Source organism: Ahaetulla prasina, chromosome 3 (assembly GCF_028640845.1).
Source record: "Ahaetulla prasina isolate Xishuangbanna chromosome 3, ASM2864084v1, whole genome shotgun sequence".
Taxonomy (NCBI): Eukaryota; Metazoa; Chordata; class Lepidosauria; order Squamata; family Colubridae; genus Ahaetulla; species Ahaetulla prasina.
This window is the reverse complement of record NC_080541.1, coordinates 167,995,731-168,018,345: the sequence shown is the minus strand read 5'-3', so window position 1 is coordinate 168,018,345 and position 22,615 is coordinate 167,995,731. Positions and strand designations below refer to the sequence as shown.

At 40.1% G+C, this 22,615-nt stretch overlaps 1 protein-coding gene across 3 annotated transcripts in view; it reads left to right on the top strand.

The window, feature by feature from the left end:
- The first annotated feature begins 329 nt into the window (after window positions 1-329).
- The window catches only part of ACOT11 (acyl-CoA thioesterase 11), an 81,118-nt gene continuing 58,832 nt past the window's right edge, over window positions 330-22,615 (top strand). Inside the window, exon 1 of one of the 3 annotated variants that reach the window (XM_058176970.1) lies at window positions 330-360. Coding sequence is in view for 1 of the 3 variants with exons in the window: in XM_058176966.1 (XP_058032949.1) it covers window positions 532-546 (15 nt within the window). In the remaining 2 variants the exon portion in view is untranslated. Of the gene's footprint in view, window positions 361-473; window positions 596-22,615 lie in introns of those variants that run through there. The other 2 variants (XM_058176969.1, XM_058176966.1) reach the window with 2 other exon arrangements.

Below are 22,615 nucleotides of genomic sequence, written 5' to 3'. Positions count from 1 at the left end.
AAGAACAGTTAGAATACTAAAAACATTACAAATTAAAACATTAACAAAAATTAGATTTAAAAAAGGGACTAATACATAAACAGGCCAGAGGTGGGATCTTCTGGTTACTAGCCACTAATGGTCAACATCTCTGAAAATTGCAAAGAAATGTCTCTTTCCTAAGAAGGAAACAAGTTCTAGTAAAAACAGGTTTTGTCAAATTGCTAGGGAGAAGTTTATAGGAAGTTCCACTTTAAGAGAAAGCTTAATGAACTTTTTTTTTTTTCAAAACGGGAAGTCGTGTGTGTGTGTGTGTGTGTGTGTGTGTGTGTGTGTGTGTGTGTGTGTGTGTGTATCGCTCCCCAGAGATCTGAAAAGCAGGTTTGTTGTAGTTGTACTTGGAAGTTGGAAAGCTCTAGAAAAGCCTGTGCAAGGGGGGAGGGGGGCAGAGAGAATGAATTGGAGGCTGAGTACTTCCAAAGTACTGGAAGCAGATGGCTTGCCATTCTTTCTTGGGCAAAAGCCATTGCTTGGTTTGATCCTTCACTGGAAATGCGTCTCCCTTATGTAAGAAAAGCTCTTTGCAATATACAGTATTCAGCTTGCTCTGCTGAAGGTGAGCCTGGGGGAAGCTGGGAATGGGGGAGCGCAATAGAAAGTGAGGCTATGAAGCCGCAGTTCTGCTAGATTTTGATGAATTTACCGTTGTGATTACTATGCTAGAAGAATGTATTACCTAGTGGAGCTAAACAATTCTTTCCTGATAGAGAGGTCCTTTGGACAGGACATAAAACAGATTTATTTTTGGCTTGCAATGCCGCTTTTCTTTTTTAGAAGTAGCTTCTGTAAACCTAAAATGCCAACCAACTTGAGTTTGAACAGTGTTTTTTTTCTTGTTTCTTGGCACGGCCTCAACTTTGAGGCAATCGGAAAACTTGGCAGAATGGAGTACTGCAACAGTTTCCAATTCTTTTGACTGTCCCACAAGAGAAATACACCCATACGGCCACACACACACACACACACACACACACACACACACACACACACACACATTCAGATTTTTCAGGATCCATCCTCATTTGCCACAGATTGATAGGGTGGATCTGAGACATGATCTGTAGAGCAGATCTTTAAAGCCGTGATTTGCTTCTCATTCCTTGATAATCACCAAAGAATAGTACTTGACATTCAAAGTGCATTGTTTAGGTACTTGTCCTAAGATGGCAGATGTGCAATTGTGAATAATAACAAAAAGTATGATTATCTTCTGTACAAGGAAGATAAATTAATGGATTTCTTGCAAGAATGTGGCTGGGAATAGCATGTCCAGTTTGCAACCCCCCCTTCGGATTTAAAGAAGAATTGGGTGTTTTGTAAGTGCTATGTACGTTCCATTTTCCTTTTCTCCTTTTTTTATATTTGTGTACAGGTGGTCGTCATTTAATGACTGTTCAGCAACCGTTCAGATTTCTGACAGTGCTGAATAAGTGCTACTTATGATTGATCTTTGTACTTCTGACTGTTAAAGCAGATGCGCAGTTATGTGTTGCGATTTGGGCGCTTGGCTCACAATTACAACGTTGCAGTGTCCTGTAGTCATGTGATTGCAATTTGTGACCTTCACTGCTGCCTTCCCACAAGCCAAGTCCGTGGGGAAGTTGGCAGGAGTTCACAAATGCTGAGCATGTGATATTGTGCTCAGTGACAGCTCAGGATTTGCTTAATGATGGTAACCATTCCATTGCTAAGCAGCTCAAGTATGTGATGTTGTGTTTTACAACCGCATTACTTAGCAACAAGATTCTAAGTTCTAATTGCTGTTGTTAACCAAGGACTACTTATACTAATTCCAACTCCAACTTGATATCCTACATTGGGAGGATTTTTTTAAATACAGCGGAGATATGAGACATCCAGTATTTTTTTTAAATACAGCGGAGATATGAGACATCCAGTTTAGACTATTAGTTCTTTGAGTTGTTGAACTTTTTCACAAAATTGAGACCAAATTCAAAGCATTTGCAAAACTTTTTAAATGGCTGAACAAAAATTTCACTCTTGTATACTGCATTAGAAGCCTCCCAGTACATGTAAGACATATTGCGGCATTCTTTTCTGTTCTGGATTTGTGCAGATGGAATGTACCTTAGTTTTAAAATGAGTGCTAATTAATATGCAAGATTCCCCCCTCCCCTAAGGTGCTTAAGGGGAGGCTGTGTTGCCATTTACACACACCAGAGGGGGACAGACATCAAGTCTCAGATCTTTTTTTTTTTTTTTTTTGCTGCCTTCAAAGACTGTGCCACTGTATTTGGTGGAAAAACACCACAACACTTTCCCATTGATTTTATGAATAAAACACAAAGAATTAAAGCATTAAATAGATTCAATGCATCCAAAAAGTTAAACATTCCCCAAATATGCATGCACGCTTCTACAAAACTCCCTCATCTTAATTCTGCACGCTGATTGTGATATTAGTGCTTTGACCTGCTGCAGCCAATGGTAATAGATTTTTTTAAATATGGGATATCTTAATTATCCTTCTGTTGGAAGAAATGCCTATATGGGTTCAGTTCCAAGTGGGGAAAACTGGATTCATGGAAGTTGCTTGGAAAGGTGGTTTATTGATGAACAGGATCACATGGCTTGAGATCCTGGGAAAAAGGGGGAGAGATGCTGAGAGTGCCTAAGTTTTATACCCTCTGTTGGGCTTTGAATTTGAGCTTGTGTTCTGATTGGTTGTCAGACTCCCATGGGCCCATGCAGGGGTAACTCTATAGGTTGTCTTTTGAGTCCCAGGCTTGGTTGACTGTTGCTGGGTGATGATCTAATGAAAGGGCTTTGGGCAATTCCTACTATGGCTCTGCCTGAAGGAGATAAATCTTTGTTATGTAGAATAGATTGGCCCAGGCCTTAATGGCCCATTGACAAAGGGGGGAGCTGAGTTTCTGCCTCCCTTTTAGGGGAAATATTCTGCCCTTTTAATATTTCCTAAAATATCTCATTTTCCTAGGAGGGGTGGGTGATAACTTCCTACACTTCCATAGTACTGTTGGAAAATGAATGACAGCACAAGAAGAGAGCAGCTATTTGGCACAGTTAGTTTCTGAGCAACTAAGACCTTTCAGTACCTCCTCCTGGAGAAATGTAGGAGCTTATCGTAAGTAGAGATGTTCCTCAAACTTCAGCCAGACAATGAACTCTAACCTATATCCTGTCATTGCCCAAACTCTTTAAACATCAGTGCAAGGAAACTCCTGTCCCTGCATCATGCTGCTCCTCATTTACACAATTGGGACTTTGAACCGGTTTTTTAAGCAGAATGACTTTTATGTTTAGTTTCTCAAGAATATTATTGCTGTGTGTTTCCTAGGTTATTAAGGGCACTGTGATCTGTGGAGAAGAGGAAGAAAAAGGATGAAGTCAAATGGAGATACATATTTAAGATATGCTGATGGGTTGGGTAGATTTGTTGGATAAGTTATTGGTAATTACATTTTTAGCAGAGTAGTTAAACCTTTTGAATGTGCAGTGCTCTTACCTATGAAGCAACAAATGCAGAAAACTGCAAACTGTTGGTTTGGGTCTGCAAGTTATTTGTACATCGCATCTTTTCTGATAATCTAAAATGATATATATCTGACAGTCTTTCTTTGTCCATTTGCTTCTATATATCTCTGTGGGATTTCCTTTCACCATAGATCAACATTTTATCTCTGTAAATGCAAGTACAAAACTACCAAAACTATAATTTGCTTTATCAGTGGGTCCTTAAGGCCTTGTGTTTTGTTGCCTCCTAATATTTCCACACTCTGCCCTTCTTATGCAGAATTGGGAAGGCTCAATCAGTTTGTATGTCATTGTCCCAAAAGCTGATGGATTTTTTTTTTAAAGTAGGTCAGGTTAATGTAGATTTACTTGTTACTATGGATATTGCTTAATTATACACCAATAATCCCCCATGAGAATATGAGAATTGTTGCTCATCTTTCTGTTTTTAAATATTCCCAGTAAGTATAAATTGGGAATATATTAGAAGAAGCATAGAAGAATCTAGGTTAAGATACAAGCTAGAAAAGCCAAAGTCTCCCAGGTGGTGGCAAATAGTGTTGCTTGAGCTATTTTAAACCTCCCTATTTTTTTAAATTTTTATTCTGTCAGAAAGGGTGATAGAAATCATAGCTCTGGACTTGTCTGAAGAGGTGATTCAGGTCAATCGGGCTATAATCTGGAGTCATCTGTCCAACAGCCTTCGGCAACCTCTTTCAACTATCTATTTCCTTGTTTGCACCCTTTTCTTATTCTCTCATCTTTTTGCTCACATCTTTTGGTTTCTTTTGCTGTCCTCCTTTTCCTTTTCATTTGCAGTTCTGCTAGGATTCCTCTCCCGGATCTTATTTGTCATTGCTCTTATTTTGTTAAACCCACATTTTTGAAGTCTATTAAGAGAGGTGTTTGACTAATCACAATGTCAGTGTAAAATCCAAAACTTCAGTGTCACAAAGTCACTTTTACTCAGTGTGCTACTTCTACTTCCTCATTTATGTCTTCCCTGTTGAATGTTCCATCCTCTGAAAAATAAATTTGTCGTCAAGACAAGTCTGGAATTTCCTGGTAGGATCATGTTTATCTGAGTTTGGTCCCAATCAATGTGGGGTTAAAGTCTGCCATCACACTGTTTATGTAGGATAGTTTGTTATGTATGTTCACGGACCAAAATTCTTGTCCCAGGACTTGACCTACTTAATTTTCAGGTTCTTTCCATTTATTTATTTTATTTTATTTTGTCGAGTACATATTAGGTAATATATATAAGCATAAGCATGAATTGAATACATAAAGTGAATACAATTAATGGGAACATTAGGACAGGGACAATAGGCATGCTGGTGCTCTTATGCATGTCCCTTACAGACCTCTTAGGAATGGGGTGAGGTCAACAGTAGAGAGTCTTAGATTAAAGTTTTTGGGGTTTTGGGATGAGACTACAGAGTCTAGAGTGCATTCCAGGCATTAACAACTCTGTTACTGAAGTCATATTTTCTGCAATCAAGTTTGGAGCGGTTCACTTTAAGTTTGTATCTATTGTGTGCTCGTGTATTGTGGTTGAATCTGAAGTAGTCATTTAAAGTGCAAATGCTGGTGAACTGAATTTTTCAGCAGTATCCCCCCCTTTTTTTGAGATTGCTGCATTCTTCTTTTCCAAAATCTCAAGCAAAAGAGATTGGAGGTCTAGGACTTTTTCTCCCACCTCCCAGAACAGATCTAGCCTTGTTCCTGTTGCATCCCACAGTGGCTTGATCTTTTATAGCTACTTGGGGAAGCCCTTTATAACCAGAAGTGTTTAGGGAGCCATACGGGAAGGTTGCTTAATATCCTAAAGTAACATCTGAAGGAGATACAACCTTCAAGATGACTTGGTTAAATATACACTGTTAAAATAGGACAAAATGTGTATGGCAATTTGTGAAAGCTTTGGTCTCTTATATCAGCCTTTATAACTTTTCTCATCTATTGATTTTGGGGGTTGTGGTGAGAGGAGGCGGCGGAAGAGGAGGAGACTTTACTCCAATATAGTTGCCATTTTAATGTTTTATATGTAACTCTGACAAGATGTCACTCCAGAAAAAGTGACAATGTGGAAAGACAACGATGATCCCTCGTATCTGTAGAATTAAGATAGCCAAACCAGTCCCATAGTTTTGGGGCTATGGTTTTCACAGTCTGTACCATTTGTGATAGTAGCTATGACTGATGGAATTTGTTCTCCAAAGCAGATTGCCAGACTCCTCCCTGGAGTAAAGGATCCATATATTTTAGAGAGCGGGAAATGAATTCATGTCTGCCATCTGGAATGTTTTAGATTGCCCATGCTGCTAATGAATTTCCTAAAGAGTTTGAAAATGACTGCCACTTGAGATGGAGAACCTGGATGAATAGAGTTATAAGATATTTTTGTTCATTTCTTGTTTGGCCCAGTCTGGCAGCCACCCTTTTCTCCAGAGTAAGGATCAAGGGGAAGACTCCCTCAAATTCAGATCAGTTCCTGGTGATTATAGATAGTCCTCACTTACCAAGTGCAATTTAAACTAGATAATCTATAACATCATATAATTATAAAGTGTTATAAAGTAAAACATCCTGTGACCATGCCCAACTTAGAGGGGAGGTTCTGACTGCGGGTTGTTGGTGAATTGTTTTGCCAAGTGTCAGGGCAGTGATCAGGTGCCCAGATCCAAACAGATCTCTGGATCTTTTGGATCCAGAGACAATAAGTACACCAGTGAATAAAGGCATTTTAAGCTTTATTATTAACATAAAAAACATACATACCAAGCAAGACGATACCCAAATCTCTTACAAGCTGTCAGGAGTTTCTTAAAAATGACATCAAAGATACTTGAAAGCTGGCCGGTTTCCACAGTACTCAATGCTAGGTTTTGTGCAGAAGCTCCCTGCTTAAAGGCCAATACTAGGGTTTTTATTAAAACCTGGCACTAAGACTTCATGGTCCTGCTTCTGTGGTTGTGAGACAAGACTTGGCATTGACTGGATGGTACATATTCTGGGATGGAAGCGAAAGACTCTCCCAGGTTTGAAGCAATGGGAAGTTCACTCCTCTTCTCCTTTATTCAACAAAGAAAAGTAAAAAAAACAAAAACAAAAAAACCCAAGCAGGTTAGTTCTAAACTCATTGATTCTAGGCTTTTCTTACTGTGAAGGAGAAATCAGAGTATGCCACTAACCTCCTCAAAGTACAATGGCGTTCCACATTACCACTACATGAATCACTGGTGGTGATTAAGTGTGACATCACACGACTGCAACTTGTGACTTCCTCTGCCTTCTCCATTGATTTTGCTTATTGAATACCAACTGTAAAAGTAGCAAATGGTGATTATGAAACTGCAGGACACTGTGACCGTCGTAAGTTTGCATCAGTTGCCAAGCACACCAATTGTGATTACATGACCTTGGGGATGCTGCAGCTTCCGGGACCAGTCGTAAATCTCCTTTTCCAGCACCATCAAATGGTTGCATGCATGCATGCATGCATGATGTTTTCTTGGGAGCAGTTGTTGTGCCTCGTCTGCTTTTCCCGCAGCCGGGCCCATCTTATCTGCTTCCGAACGCTGAGGAATGTCCTAGCATGCCTCCCGGCCCCAGCCCTGGCTCCATGCCCAGGCAAACGGAGCAACTAGACCCCTCCCCCTCCCCCACAGCATGTGAGCCTGAGGAAGGACAATTACCAACAGCTGCAGACTGGAGTGACCCTCGCTTCAGGAGAATTGATAGGCGGCGGCAACAGAAGGAAGGGAGGGGCAGGCCTGGATAAGTGCTGAGTCATGGAGCCACACCCCATGGCCTATATAAAGGATCTGCTTTCTGGCATTCTCTGAGTCAGGCAAAGTCTACCTTATCTTGCTGAAGTCCCTTTCTGGTCTCCTGCCCGCCTTGAGACTTTGCTAGGACTTTGGCAGAGCTGCAGAGGCACGCCTGATTCGGATTTCCCTGACCCGGCCGTCAGCGGAGGAGTGGGACACGACAGCAGTATAGAAGTATAGTAGAAGTATAGAAGTAGTTTGCCTCTTCTTCCCATGAAGTTTTTCAACTTCTAGTCTTGCCTGCAATTCTGGGGAAATTTTAATAGTCTTCCATCTCTGCAGTGACCTCAGTTTCAGTCTTACATCATTTAGAGGCCATATTGACTTTCAGGATATTTCATAGCTACCAGTACTGTAGTCAGTGTCTTTATGGCTTTGTTGTTGCTTTGTGGGTGAGGAATTCTTTTGTTAGGCAATATTTGCCACATTATTTTTTCTTCTTCTATTTCTGCAAGTCTGTTCCTCGAAGCATTTAAATACATTCTTTGTTATTCTTGCCGGGTATGATTTATTCCTTTGTTCTCCATCTTCCTCATCTGGGCTTCTAACCAAAAGGAATAACATAAAGCTTAGATATCAAATTAGATAAAGCAGTTATATATGCCTGACCTGCATGTATTCTGGACTCTGAATTCCAGAATACATGCACTCTGATAATTCTAGAAATAGCAGCCCCAACAGATACCAGGTGACACAAATTTGCTAAACACATTCAGAGATGATGCTAAAAAAGAGCCATGCATCACAACAAAGAATACATTATCTGATTCTGACTTAGTGTGTTGTATGAACCCAGCCCCTTGTGGCTTATTCAACAACTACAGTGACATCATCATTAGTTTAGTACAATCTGTAAACTCAGTTACATCTTGTAAAGGATAATTTCTGTTTATTTGAGAGTATCTGGTATAATCAAGTTGGTTTAATTTTACATGACTTAGGAGGAAAGTAGATGATGACAGAATTTTGCTAAGAAATCTGGAGAGCCCCACTAGGAAATTTGTTTTTAAAGAAATTTAAATTGTTGGCTGCTCATCAGACATGTACATAGTAACAAGATAGATAGCAAGCATGATCACAAAATTCTCCTAAAGTTGACCTCACAAACAACTTTTTTTAAAAAAAAAAATTGTTCCTCATTGTAGGAATTTGGGATTAGATTACCTCTCTAATCACAACAAAAAAGTAATATGTCTGCTTGGAGCAGACTTATGTGCAAATTACTATGCAAAATTTTTAATGGGGAGGGCTAGAACTAGGTCACTCAAGGGTTGCTAGAATAAGAGCGCTATTGCCTAGGTGATGGGTCTTGTTGCTATGGTGCCCCTAAAGGCTGCGTCAGCTTTCAACAGTTTGACAGCTGGCTGAGATTGAAGGTTTTAATGAGGACAGACAGTTAGTTAGTTTCAATAATCAATTTCTTGGAAAATATTCTTCAACTTTATATTTCCAGAATATAAATTAATAATGGAGATGTCCTCTCTGCACTTTTGGTACCCGAAGCAGCATTATTTAAGCAATGTAGTTTCAGACTGTTTATTAGTTTCTTCTGGTTATGAAGCCATGGAAGTCATAAGATAGTGTTTTATTAGTCCTTTTAGTTTCTTTCCCAGAATAATGGCTGTTTGTACAGGAAGAGCCCTACCTTTTCATTACTTTTGGAGATAATGTAGATGTATTTTGTTACATTAGCAGCGCAGGTAATGTAATTAGTTCCACATTGGTGTTTTTAATGGCAGGTTTTATTTTGTCTCATTTACTATTCTGGGCCTTCATATTAATTGTTAATGCATTATAGCACCCACCAAGCCGTGTTTTTTCACATTTTAGTACATTGGACCTCATCTGTAAACTTAGATGGCCTACTGTCTCCTCCCAAGAGCAACTGTAGCTATTAAAGTGGATTGTTGACCAATTAAACAAATTCATTTCACTGCCTTATTTTAATTGGCTAAATCAATGCTGTAATATCCCAATACCAGTAATTCTTTTGAGGCTATTTAATTAAGTTAGCAGTACTTTCCATTTTCTAATTAAATCAAAGAAAAGTTTAAACCTATGGCCTGGGCAAATCTGAGAGATGTACCGAAATCAGTTTCAGCAATGAAATTGCCACTGGATGCTTTTTTCATTAGCAGCTGTTTGGATCTAAAGCTCATTTAACATTCATCACAACTAAAATAATTTGTTTTAATGAACTTCTTAGTTTCAGTTTTCATATGTCAGGGATTTTTGTAGGTATTTATCATTGGCCAGGTTCCTACAACATCCTTAACTGCATTTAAAGGGGATTCATATAATGTGAGAATCACAAGAAAGGATCGATTGATCCAGTCAAATAAGCTTGCCTGCTGCTTGCACGACCCAGTTCTGAACAGTCGCGGCCTGATACTGGGCTGTGGCCTGGGTGTTGGGGATTTCTGCTCTATTAAATTGATTTTTCATGGCTTGTTAGTAAGAATCGCTTGGGAGACCAAAGGTAGTAAGCTTGCGTTTATGATATTGCCTAGAGTGTCTAATACTTCTGTCATCTTTAAGATAGGCTTAGATGTTTGCACTAAAGTTTCTTCTCATAGATTTCTACAGGCAATTGGAGGACCTGAAACTATACCAGGCCGGAAAGTTCTCCTGCTTTTTAAATTTCCTATAATGAAAAAATTGACTCAAGAAATTCTACCAGAGAAGAAACTTTCAGTGAAACTTTCACAGGGGAAGTGATATTCTTGCATTTGATATATGTCTATGTATGATTCTCTGGTGCAGGAGTCTCCAAACATGGTGACTTTAAGACTTGTGGTCTGTGCTGGCTGGGGAATTCTGGGAGTTGAAGTCCATAAATCTTAAAGTCACCAAGTTTGGAGCCCCCTAGTCTAGTCTTTCACTGTACAATCTTCTCTTTGGTGATCTGCAGCTTTCCTGGTAAAACCACTAGAAGGGACCTAGTATATCTGTTGGGCTTTTTATTAGTAGGGTTACTGCCACTCTTGAGCAGACTCCTGCTTTTGAGGAACTGCTGAACATTTTCTTTTTCCTGGGAAATTGATAGAACTCATTCACTCAATTTCCACTCTAAATCTGGTTGTGAATTTAGAAAGGCCATTTGAGTTCAGTGCTAATCACTTCTCTTTGCAAACATCTACAACTAATGAATCAAGGAAGATTAGGAAATCTGGTGGTTACAGGGATGAAAGTCCTCCCTGCTCTTTATTTATTGACATCGTGTCTGCAATGCACGAAAAGGAGTCCTACACTGTGTTGTCCTTCCACACTTCCTAAAGTGCCAAGTCCCTTTAAGAAAATCAGGAGAATTTTTAAAAATACATGAACTAGGCAATGCTGAACTAGGGAATGCTGGCACAATTCTAAACATCAGAGAATAATGATTCTTGGATGCATTACTGTACTGCTGAAAGCTGAATATTATTCATATTATTATAACGATAATTACAAGTAGTCCTTGATTTACAACCATTCGTTTAGTGACTGTTCAAAGATACAATGGGACTGAAAAAAGTGACATGATTGTTTTTCACACTTATAACCATTGCAGCATCCCCATGGTCATGTGATCAAAATGTAGATACTTGGCAACGGGCTCATACCGCATTTATGGTGATTGCAATTTCCGGAGTCATGTGATCGCCTTTTGCGACCTTCTGACAAGCAAAGTCAGTGGAGGAAGATAGATTTTCTTAACAACTGCATGATTTTAACCAGTGATTCACTTAACAAATGTGGTAAGAAAGGTCATAAAATGGGACAAAATTCACTTAACAACTGTCCCACTTAGCAACAGAAACTTTGGGCTCAATTATGGTAGTAAATCAAGGATTACCTGTACCGTATGTTATTTCTGCTCTCTTTTTTCATACTCAAAAATGGGAGAATAAGCAAACAAATACTTTTTGGAAGGACTTGTAAAGTTAGAAATGTGATTCCCTTTTCGTCCCAAAAGGAAAATATGGCATAATAAAGCAGAATTGTATACTGTACTTATTCTACACTGAGGGAAAGAATACCTTTAAAAGCTTTAATGAGACATACCAGGCAGAAAGATTGAATGAAACCTGCATTAAGAAAGCTTTCAAAGTAAAATGGATCTAGTTTGTTCTGAGCATCTGTATGTGGTCTGAGCCTGCTCACAGAAACACACACACACAAATACACACACACTCTGAATGCTTAGACTATTCTGTCAGCAAGCTGCTCACATACAGAGCACACTGTTCAACAAGTCCCCGAAATGGAAACGCTAGCTTTTGTGCAATTACTTATGTATGTTCCTTGAAGCACAACTGCTGTTTATTTTGCAATCTGTGCCAAAATTTGCCAGCCGGCAGCTACGAAAGGAGAAAAAGGAATGCCTTCAAAGCAGCTGTGAGCCCTGTTTTCCTTTCCTGCCTGCCTTTTCTCAGCATTGTAAAACCTTCTCTCGGTCTCCTGAAAGAGAGCCAGGAGGTTTCTCCTGTGATAGAGATGTAGGAGTGGGAGGATAAAGCCTATCATTAACTTAGCTAGTTTTTGAAAACAGATGTGCTTTAATTTTTCATGGCCCAGCTTTCTATACTCGATACTGAGTCTGTGCTTATGTGTTCCACCCCTTCCCCAGATGTTCTGTCCCAGGTAACTTGGGTTGTCTTGCAAGATGCTTTAGCTCTTTCAGTCTTATTTATCCTACCAAAAGCAACCACGAGGTCCTTGGTTCTTTCTGAGCATGATTGTTCTCTTGTGGACGTTTCATTACCCAAACTACTAGCACTGACAATGTTACCTAGTTTGGCTAATGAAACGTCTGAAAGAAAACAACCAAGTTCAGGGAGCACCAACAACTGCCCATTTCAACCTGAACTACAAATATTCTCCTTTATTGGGAAGCAACCATTCACTTCACAGCCTAAACACATTTTAAACTCATCTCTTAGCCGAGCTTTGGTGTAAGCTAGTTCAGAGAGAAAGATTCCAGGATTACCTGCAAGGGCCAGGCATTTAGGATGTTCTCCTTCAGAAGGTGTAATCTACCAGCATCACCAGGACTCCTAGAGCCGCTGTACCACATTCCATTTTACTGTATCATTCTTTACATTCCTTAGCCTACCTATTGGTTCATCAGTCTCTTGCAACCAGCATCTGCTTTGAATCAAAAGGATCTTCATTTGCATTCCATGAGCCATGGATCAAAATGGATAAAAATTGAATTTTTTTAAAAAAAATTGATGATTTAAAAAAATAAATAAATAAAAACAACTAGGATTTTTTAAAATTTAAATCGGATTTATTTTTATCAAATTTATTTTAATAAAATGCTTTTGGAGTAAAAAATCGGTCTAAAGATAGTTTTCTATTTAAGATACATTAATAATTTAGTTTATTCAGCATGAAATGGAGCCTGGTTATGTAGCATGAGGCTGTATATTCGGCAATATTGGGACTGTTGGTGAGTCAACAGAGGGTCAGAGGAGGAGCCGTTGCGGGACAGAGATGACAGTTGCCCTTTAAAAAATATGATTTAAATGGACTTGATTTAAATCAAATCCACCCTGCCATGGATTTGATTTGGACTTTTAGGCCTTGCTTCCTTTTTGCAGTACCAATCTGGTAGACTTAATTTTTATTTATTTATAGTCTCCTGGAGGTTGCCTGGACAAATCCCCACAGTTTGCTTGGTAAGATTTTCAGAAATAGTTTTTCACTGATTTCTTCTTCGGGCCGTGGGAGCGACCCAAGGTCACTCATCTGATTTTGTGCCTAACACAGGGCTAGAATTCATGGTCTCCTGGTTTCTAAACTGATGACTTAACCATTACACCAAACTAGTTTTCTAACTTTAACCTTGCCTATAATTCTATGAAGGTAATTTTGCCAAAACAATGGAGATTGTTTCAAGGTCATCCTAAGAAACAAAGATAAACTACATCCATGTTTCCTGGTATAAACTAATCCTAAATACACAAATTGTGTTACAATAGCTACCTAAAGCTCCAATATACTCATGTTTGTTGATATTCACAGGTAACAATTTAATAATGTGCACGTTGGTCTCTTTTCCTATATGGTCATACTCCTTTATCCTTTTCTTCAAGTTGTGTGTCTGGATTGGACCTCTGGCATATTTTTTTAAAATAAGTGTGATTTTCTAATCTAGAGAACCTGGTTTTTTCTAGCATTGCTCTTCGTATTCTCAATTTCATTTTCTTTTCCCCAAATGCCAGCATCTGCATGCTGTCTCTCTCCTAGGCAGGGAAGAATTGAAAGTAGCCATGAGCATAGAAGCCCACCCCTTTTTGACATGTCTTAGAGGACCATATATAAATATCCAGCCTGTGTGGTGACACAGACGTGCTATGACTCCTTATGAACGCTGCACCATGAATATTAAATTGCATTCCTGCACATTGGGCGTCTGTTGTCTTGATCTTGCATGAGATTGAAACCAAGTGATGGAAATGATGTCTGATTCTTAGTACGAGGACAAAGTTCTCCCTTGCAGTGTCTTCTCCAGCTGCCTCTAGGCTGGTTGTTAATGTCTTCTTTGCAGAGATGACTATTTGGGAGAAAAAAATTGGAAAGAAAAAAAACAACCCAATTTGACTCCTGCTTGGCTAGAGCAAATTTCAATAGAATGACTTACCAAAGGCTTATCATGCCTTCTAATCACCCCCAAGCCCCCAATGTTAACACCACAACCATTCTCCAAGCAGGATTTGTTAACTTCAAGAGAAGATAACTGATTAATGGCATAATTAATCCGACATAATCACTGTTAGAACCGAAGAAAAAGAAATTTCTTGTAGGAAGGCGAAGCAATTAGAACCTGTCCCTTAATTCCTTTTTTATGTAGTTGAATACATTGAGACCGGCAATTTAATATGACAACAAAGGTGATGTCAAGTTTGTCTTCATTACAGTAAATGTTCTTCACTTTATAGCCTCATTGTTAGAAGGGAGACATTTTCCTGTAGCTCCAAATTCCTTCTTTGCTGAAAGGGGAAAAAAAAATTAGCCGCCACCACCAGCTTCACCTTAATTATACAGTGTGTCTAGTTAACAGCTTGTCACTTTTCCTCTGCCTCATTGTTCGTGTATTGAATAGTCATTTATTAGTATCATTAGCTTTCGTTTCCTGAAGGGCAAGTAAACAAAAGCCTCTCTTCCAAGCACTGATCAAAACCTCTGTTAGAATTCATTCCTGGGTAGGAAAATTAGCATTGTGTATCTCTTCAGTTTTTTTTTATTGGTAGGTGGTGGGCATTTCTGTTTTGGAACTGGTATCCAGAAGACCCATCAAACAGCCTATCTATTTGTCACTCAAATTCCCCTGCCCGCACAGAGCCCAACATGAATTTTGTCGTGTCCCACTCCTCCGCTGACGGCCGGGTCAGGGAAATCCGAATCAGGTGTGCCTCTGCAGCTCTGCCAAAGTCCTAGCAAAGTCCTCAGGGCAGGCAGGAGACCAGAAAGTGACTTCAGCAAGATATGTTTAGACTTTGCCTGACTCAGAGAATGCCAGAAAGCAGATCCTTTATATAGGCCATGAGGTGTGGCTCCATGACTCAGCACTTATCCAGGCCTGCCCCTCCCTTCCTTCTGTTGACGCTGCCTATCAATTCTCCTGAAGCGAGGGTCACTCCAGTCGGCAGCTGTTGGTAATTGACCTCCCTCAGGCTCACATGCTGTGGAGGAGGGGGAGGGATCTAGTTGCTCCGTTTGCCTGGGCATGGAGCCAGAGCTGGGGGCTGGAGGTATTTCTTCCTCTTCAGCCTGTCTGGGCATGGAGCCAGGGCTGGGGCCGGGAGGCATACTAGAACATTCCTCCGTGTTCGGAAGCAGATAAGAAGACCCCGGCTGAGGTGAGATTGGATGAGACACAACAAATTTTTAGGAGTATTTTCGGTAGTTGCAATATGGGATTAGGTACTTCTTTGGTATTTTGACTCAAAAATAGAAGCACAGGGAACCCTGAGATCCAGATGTAATCATGCCAACTGATAAATTTGACTCTCAAAAATATCTCTTCCTATGACCCTATCCAAGAAATATTAGCTGAACTTTGATAAAATTCTGATCATATCCATTAGCATTTTATCTGTGCTTGTTCTTATTAATGTAGTTGAACATACCAAATATTGTACTCATTATTTTTACATTTTGTTTCAGGATGCTCTGAATAATAGCAATAATAAACATCTTAAGGCAGTAATTTAAAAAAAAAAACACTGACGTTGCCTTTTTCGGTTTGTAGACTTTGGCATCAGTAGGCAAAACTCACAAAGGATTCTTGGTTAAAGGGCTTAGTGGCTTTTTCTGGCAGTAAAATATAAACGAACACATTTTAAAAATTGCTGAGATTCTGCGAGGTTGCTAGATCTCATGAGGCTGTATTGGTTGTACTCCTGAGGTGTTTTGCAGGTGTCTTACAGGTATCCTTCATGAGGTTGCCAAGCTTTGATGTGATCTCAGTTTGAAAGCCCCATACCTTCATCAAAGGTCTGCTGAAATCTACAACTTTTTAAAACATCTATGTTAAATTTTATATGGAGCTTGTTTGTTTTTTGCAGATACATTATATTGATGTTTCTGGGCACTGCACTGCCAAACTTTGACCTAGGAAATTCTTGAAAATGAATCATAGAATAGAAGAGAAGAGAATTTTTTACTGGCCAAGTGTGACTGGACACACAAGGAATTTGTCTTGGTGCACACGCTCTTGGTGTACATAAAGAAAAGATACGTTCATCAAGAATTCCAAAGTACAACACTTAATGATGGTCATAAGCTACAAATAAGCAATCAGGAAACAATATACCGTATATACTCGAGTATAAGCCGAGTTTTTCAGCACGTTTTTTGTGCTGAAAAATGTCCCCTCGGCTTATACTCGAGTATATACGGCTTATACTCGAGTTTTTTTTTTTTCTTCTTTTTTTCACATTATACCGGATGGTGCAAACTTGGCGGGCTTTTGCATTAGCGCGGGGAAGCCCTGCCGGTGCAGTGAGAGGGCGGGGCGGGGGAGCCGCCAGCCTTCTCGGCTGGGGGGGGGAGGCTTTCCCTGACCGGTAGCTGCCTCATTTCCCTCCCTCGGCTTATACTCGGGTCCCCAGGTTACCCCCAGTTTTTGGGGTAAAATTGGGGACCTCGGCTTATACTCGGATCGGCTTATATTCGAGTATATACGGCTTATACTCGAGTTTTTTTTTCTTCTTTTTTTCACATTATACCGGATGGTGCAAACTTGGCGGGCTTTTGCATTAGCGCGGGGAAGCCCTGCCGGTGCAGTGAGAGGGCGGGGCGGGGGAGCCGCCAGCCTTCTCGGCTGAGGGGGGGGGGCTTTCCCTGACCGGTAGCTGCCTCATTTCCCTCCCTCGGCTTATACTCGAGTCCCCAGTTTACCCCAGTTTTTTGGGGTAAAATTGGGGACCTCGGCTTATACTCGGATCGGCTTATATTCGAGTATATACGGTAAATATAAATTGTAAGGATACAAGCAACAAAGTTACAGTCATAGTCATCAGTAGAAGGAGATGGGTGATGGAACGATGAGAAGATTAATAGTAGTGCAGATTAATCTTCTCATCGTTCCCATCACCCATCTCCTCAACACATATACTGTATACTGGTATTGCTGAGATGCAGAAAGAAGATCATCATGAAACAAATCACAACATAATGGTTAGAAGTAAAGTAGGGAACAGGGAGATGGATGTTAAGTAACAAATGGCCTAATAATTAAAGCACCAGCACCTGGAACTCAGGAGACTGTGGGTTGCCAAAACCTTAGAAAAGAACAAATGAAGAATGCATGTGGCACAGTGGTTAGAATGGGGTATTGCAGGTTAACTCTGCCCAAGGTCTGGAGTTTGATGATGACGAGGCTCAAGGTTGATTCAGCCTTCCGTCCTTCCAAGGTCGGTAAAATGACCCAGATTGTTGGGGGCAATAAGCTGACTCTGTAAACCTCTTAGAGAGGGCTGAAAAACCATATGAACTGGTATATAAATCTTAAGTGCTGTTCCTATTGCTACCCTATCATCCACAACTGTTGGGCTGAATCTGTAGCAGAATGAAAGACATGCTACAGGTAGTCCTCGACTTACAACCACACCTGAGCCTAAAATTTCTGTTGGTAAGCGAGACAGTTAAGTTAGTTTTGCCCCCATTTTACGACCATTCTTGCCACAGTTGCTAAGTGAATCACTTTAGTTGTTAAGTTAGTAACAGGGTTGTTAGGTGAATCTAGTTTCCCCATTGTCTTTCCTTGTCAGAAGGTTACAAAAGGCGATCACGTGATCCTGGGAAACTGCAACCGTCATAAATGTGAGTCAGTTGTCAAGCATCCAAATTTTGATCCCATGACCATGGGGATGCTGTAACAGTGGTAAGTGTGAAAATTTATCGTAAGTCACTTTTTCAGGACCAATGTAACTTTGAACGGTCACTAAATGAACTGTTGTAAGTCGAGGACTACTTATATTTGCAGAATGCCATTACAATTGACTTTATGATCACATTTTATTGTTGCCTACAATAGTGTTGGGTAATGGCTGATTACCTAAGTTGGGATAGAACTGCTTTCCAGACATTTTCCCAAGTTGTTCCCCTATCGTTACCTTAGTTATCTTGGCTTTTTTTTCCAATTACATAGGTAATCCTCAATCTACCAACAGTTAGCGACCATTTAAAGTTATGATGGACCTGGCCAGAGCTACTTAAGACCCAATGTTCAAATTCTGACGGTCGATCTCACCCCCCGCCCTCCCCTGGACAAGTACCGTATATACTCGAGTATAAGCCGAGTTTTTCAGCACGTTTTTTGTGCTGAAAAACGTCCCCTCGGCTTATACTCGGGTCTATATGGCTTATACTCGAGTTTTTTTTTTTTAAGCCCCTCGGCTTATACTCGAGTATATACGGCTTATACTCGAGTTTTTTTTTTTTTTTCTTTTTTTCACATTTTACCGGACGGCGCGGGGAAGCCCTGCCGGTGCAGTGAGAGGGCGGGGCGGGGGAGCCGCCAGCCTTCTCAGCTGAGGGAGGGAGGGTTTCCCCAACCGGTAGGTGCCTCATTTCCCACCCTCGGCTTATACTCGAGTCCCCAGTTTACCCCAGTTTTTGGGGTAAAATTGGGGACCTCGGCTTATACTCGGATCGGCTTATATTCGAGTATATACGGTAATCATGTTTGGGATGCTTGGCAACTGGCTCACATTCATGGCTTCTTAGCATTGTTCACGTGGGTTTTGAAAAAAACCCTTTTTGGCAGAAACTGGTATTTACTTCTGATTTCCAGCAAAAACAAATGCCGCTGGGTATAATGGTCTTGCTTAATGACCATCATGTTCGCATAACGCCACTGCAAAAAAAGGTCATAAGATTGGATATGATCACATGGTGATCCATTTAATGACTACCACAACCATAAATCCTGGCTCAATTATGGTCATAAGTTGAGGACTACCTGTAATACCTATTACAGATAATCCTCAAATTACAACAGCTCACTTAGTGACCATTTTAAGTTACAACAAAGTTAAAAAATGAATTATGACCATTTTTCAGACATAACTGTTGCAGCATCCACATTTATGACGATTGCAGTGTTCCGGGGTCAAGTGTTCACCTCTTGCAACCTTCTGAGAAGCAAAGTCAATGGGCAAACCAGATTGACTTAACAACCGGGTTACTAATTTTACAACTGCAGTGATTCACTTAATAAATGTGGCAAGAAAAGTCATAAAATGGGGCAAAACTCACTTAACAAATTTCTCGCTCAGCAAGATAAATGTTGGGCTCAGTTGTGGCTGTACGTTTAGGACTATCTATAATTTTGGAGAATCCTGTTTTTCCAGTGGTAAATTGAATTCAGCAAGAAACCAGGAGACACTTGGGCTCAGGAATAATAGAAAATAAACACGGATTCTCTTGCTTTTAATGTGCTGCTAACATTTTTGCCTCTGGCGTTTGGAGTGCCTTTTCAAAAAGCACAGCCCGAGGATAGCAAGTTGAGGAAACCGTCTGATTCCGAACCATTTGGAAGCAGAACCAAGGAGTTGAGATTCCAGCATTGGTCCTGATCTCTCCTGTATTTTAAAAGGCTCTCCGTGTTTTCCATTGTAGAAACAACAATGCCTTTGATGATCACAATTTGTGATGGCAGGGACGCTTAGCTACTCCTTCCCTTTGAACTGAGCACAGCAGAAATTTGCTCTGATTCACTGCTCTTGTGGGAATCTGTGTGGCAAAACCCCAGGCAGCAGCTTTGCGGTGCTTCACTCCTGATGCTGCAATTGATGGCTGTGGGACCTTTGTGGGTTGTTAAAAGAGAGCAGGAGGACGGGTGTCCTTGTCAAAGAAGACAGGAAATCCTTCACTCTCTCTTGATGCTCTTCTGAAGGCTCCTCCTGGTAGTCTGGGAGTAGAACACTTGTGATTATTTCAGTCGGCCAGAATAGTGTGATTTTTAAGATTGAGCATCTCATGGATGTGATATCGTGGAGTAAGAGGTGAAAATAGGTAAGCTGTTATTTTTCTGTGGGTTAATACCAGTGGTGGGTTACAAATTTTTTTTACTACCGGTTCTGTGGGTGTGGCTTGGTGGCAGTGGTGGGATTCAGCCAGTTCGCACCACTTCGGAAGAACCGGTTGTTAACTTTCTGAGCAGTTTGGTGAACTGGTTGTTGGAAGAAATCATTAGGGCAGAGAACCGGTTGTTAAATTATTTGGATCCCACCACTGCTTGGTGGGCATGGCTTGGTGGGCTTGGTAAGGGAAGGACACTGTAAAATCTCCATTCCCACCCCACTCCAGCAGAAGGATACTGTAAAATCTCCATTCCGTCCCCAATCCAGGGGAAGGTTACTGCAAAATCCCCATTTCCTCTTGATAAACTGGGACTTGGGAGGCAGAGAATAAATGGAGGCAGGGCCAGTCAGAATTTTTACTACCGGTTCTCCGAACTACTCAAAATTTCCACTACCAGTTCTCCAGAAATGGTCAGAACCTGCTGAAACCCACCTCTGGTTAATACCTGGCCTAAGAGGGGGTGAAGTTTTTGTATTGTATGTAGCTCATTAGCATCTTGAGAAACAGACATTTCCAAGGTGTTTGAACCCAAAATAATCTAAAAGACAACTTATACCCTCTGTGGTTAAGTGACTTCATTTTCACAGGGCTGTTTACTAAGAGATTAGAGGCCAAATTCTAAACCATTGTGGCTGCAGTCCTTTTATAGGACTAAATCCTGTTGATTTTATGGAGCCTTATTTCTGACCAGATATATGTAGAGTTTGTCTTAATTTCCGGGAAGAAATTGTCCTTTAAAAAAATATTTTTTTAAATTAGTTGTTCAAAGAGTATGGTGATTTATACAGAAAGAGAAAAGAAGTTAAGATTTTGGAGGAGCAGTCTGATCTGGTAAATGACTCATTCCTACTTCTTTGCTCAAGTTGTCTTTTAAAGGAGTTTTGCATATAGTTTTAATAAATATGTTTAATGTATCACTTCAGATGCCTTAAACTCATTGCATTATTTTTTATCACATGGACCTCTTAAGGCAGTTCAATAGCAACCTAGAAATAAGCATGATTTGAGCTAACCTTCTAGTATGCTATTTATTAAATTTATATGCCGCCATTATGATCATTGATAGGCAGATATCCAGATTATTTATTCAAATATTTAAAATTAGATTTGGAGATGATGAATCTTCTAACTCTTGGTTTTGAATTGACTAAAGATTTAATTGTTAGTATACCCCAGCTCCCAATAATCTGTAATAATTCTTTCGAAAATCATTAGCCGTCTTTACAGGGTCGCCTTCAGGCGATGTCTAGAAAATAAATATTAAAGAGCATTTATTTTCACAAACGGGAGATTCAGCATTGTATTCAGTTGTTAGGCAAAAGCAAAGTGAAAAATAAAGGTACTTCTCAAATACCATAGTGCTGGTCCTAATTTTATGGGGCTCATCCACATTTTGTCAGACTACTTCTAAAAGTCAAGGTCATGTAGAAATGCCATGAGTTGGGCCATGACATGGAATTATTCTAAGCTAGAACAGGCCTGTTTTGTGTGTCTGTGGCTTAGGAGGGTCACTGAATATCAGTAGTTTTTGAGCACCTAAACCCCTCTGCAAATCCCTGCTTTTGTGTTTTCAACTAAGCAAATAATTCCTTGCTTTTCATGTCCTAGCCTACATGAAAAGGGTGTCTGTTTCAACAGGAATGGGATTGTTTTTGTTTAGAAATGGCATGGGGTCCAACTTTGTTTTTAAAAATCCACATATATATATGTATATATGTATATGTATATATGTATATATGTATATATGTATGTGTATATATGTATGTGTGTGTGTATATGTGTATACATATATATATAAAAACAAAATGCACCGGTACCGTATATGTGGTACCTTGCTCAATAGTACTACCTGTGAGAGGGATCTTGGAGTCCTAGTGAATAACCATTTAGATATGAGCCAGCAGTGTGCAGCAGCAGCTGCTAAAAAAGCCAACACAGTTCTGGGCTGCATAAACAGAGGGATAGAATCAAGATCACGTGAAGTGTTAGTGCCACTTTATAATGCCTTGGTAAGGCCACACTTGGAGTATTGCATCCAGTTTTGGTCGCCACGATGTAAAAAAGATGTTGAGACTCTAGAAAGAGTGCAGGGAAGAGCAACAAAGATGATTAGGGGACTGGAGGCTAAAACATATGAAGAACGGTTGCAGGAACTGGGTATGTCTAGTTTAATAAAAAGAAGGACTAGGGGAGACATGATAGCTGTGTTCCAATATCTCAGGGGTTGCCACAAAGAAGAGGGAGTCAGGCTGTTCTCCAAAGCACCTGAGGGTAGAACAAGAAGCAATGGGTGGAAACTGATCAAAGAAAGAAGCAACTTAGAACTAAGAAGAAATTTCCTAACAGTTAGAACAATTAATAAGTGGAACGACTTGCCTTCAGAAGTTGTGAATGCTCCAACACTGGAAATTTTTAAGAAAATGTTGGATAACCATCTGACTGAGATGGTGTAGGGTTTCCTGCCTGGGCAGGGGGTTAGACTAGAAGGCCTCCAAGGTCCCTTCCAACTCTGTTGTTATGTTATGTTATGTTATGTTATGTTATGTTATGTTATGTTATGTTATGTTATGTTATGTTATGTTATGTTATGTTATGTTATGTTATGTTATGTTATATATATATATGTTTTCTGAGGTTTTCGCGGGTGTTTGTATGTAGGTCTTTGG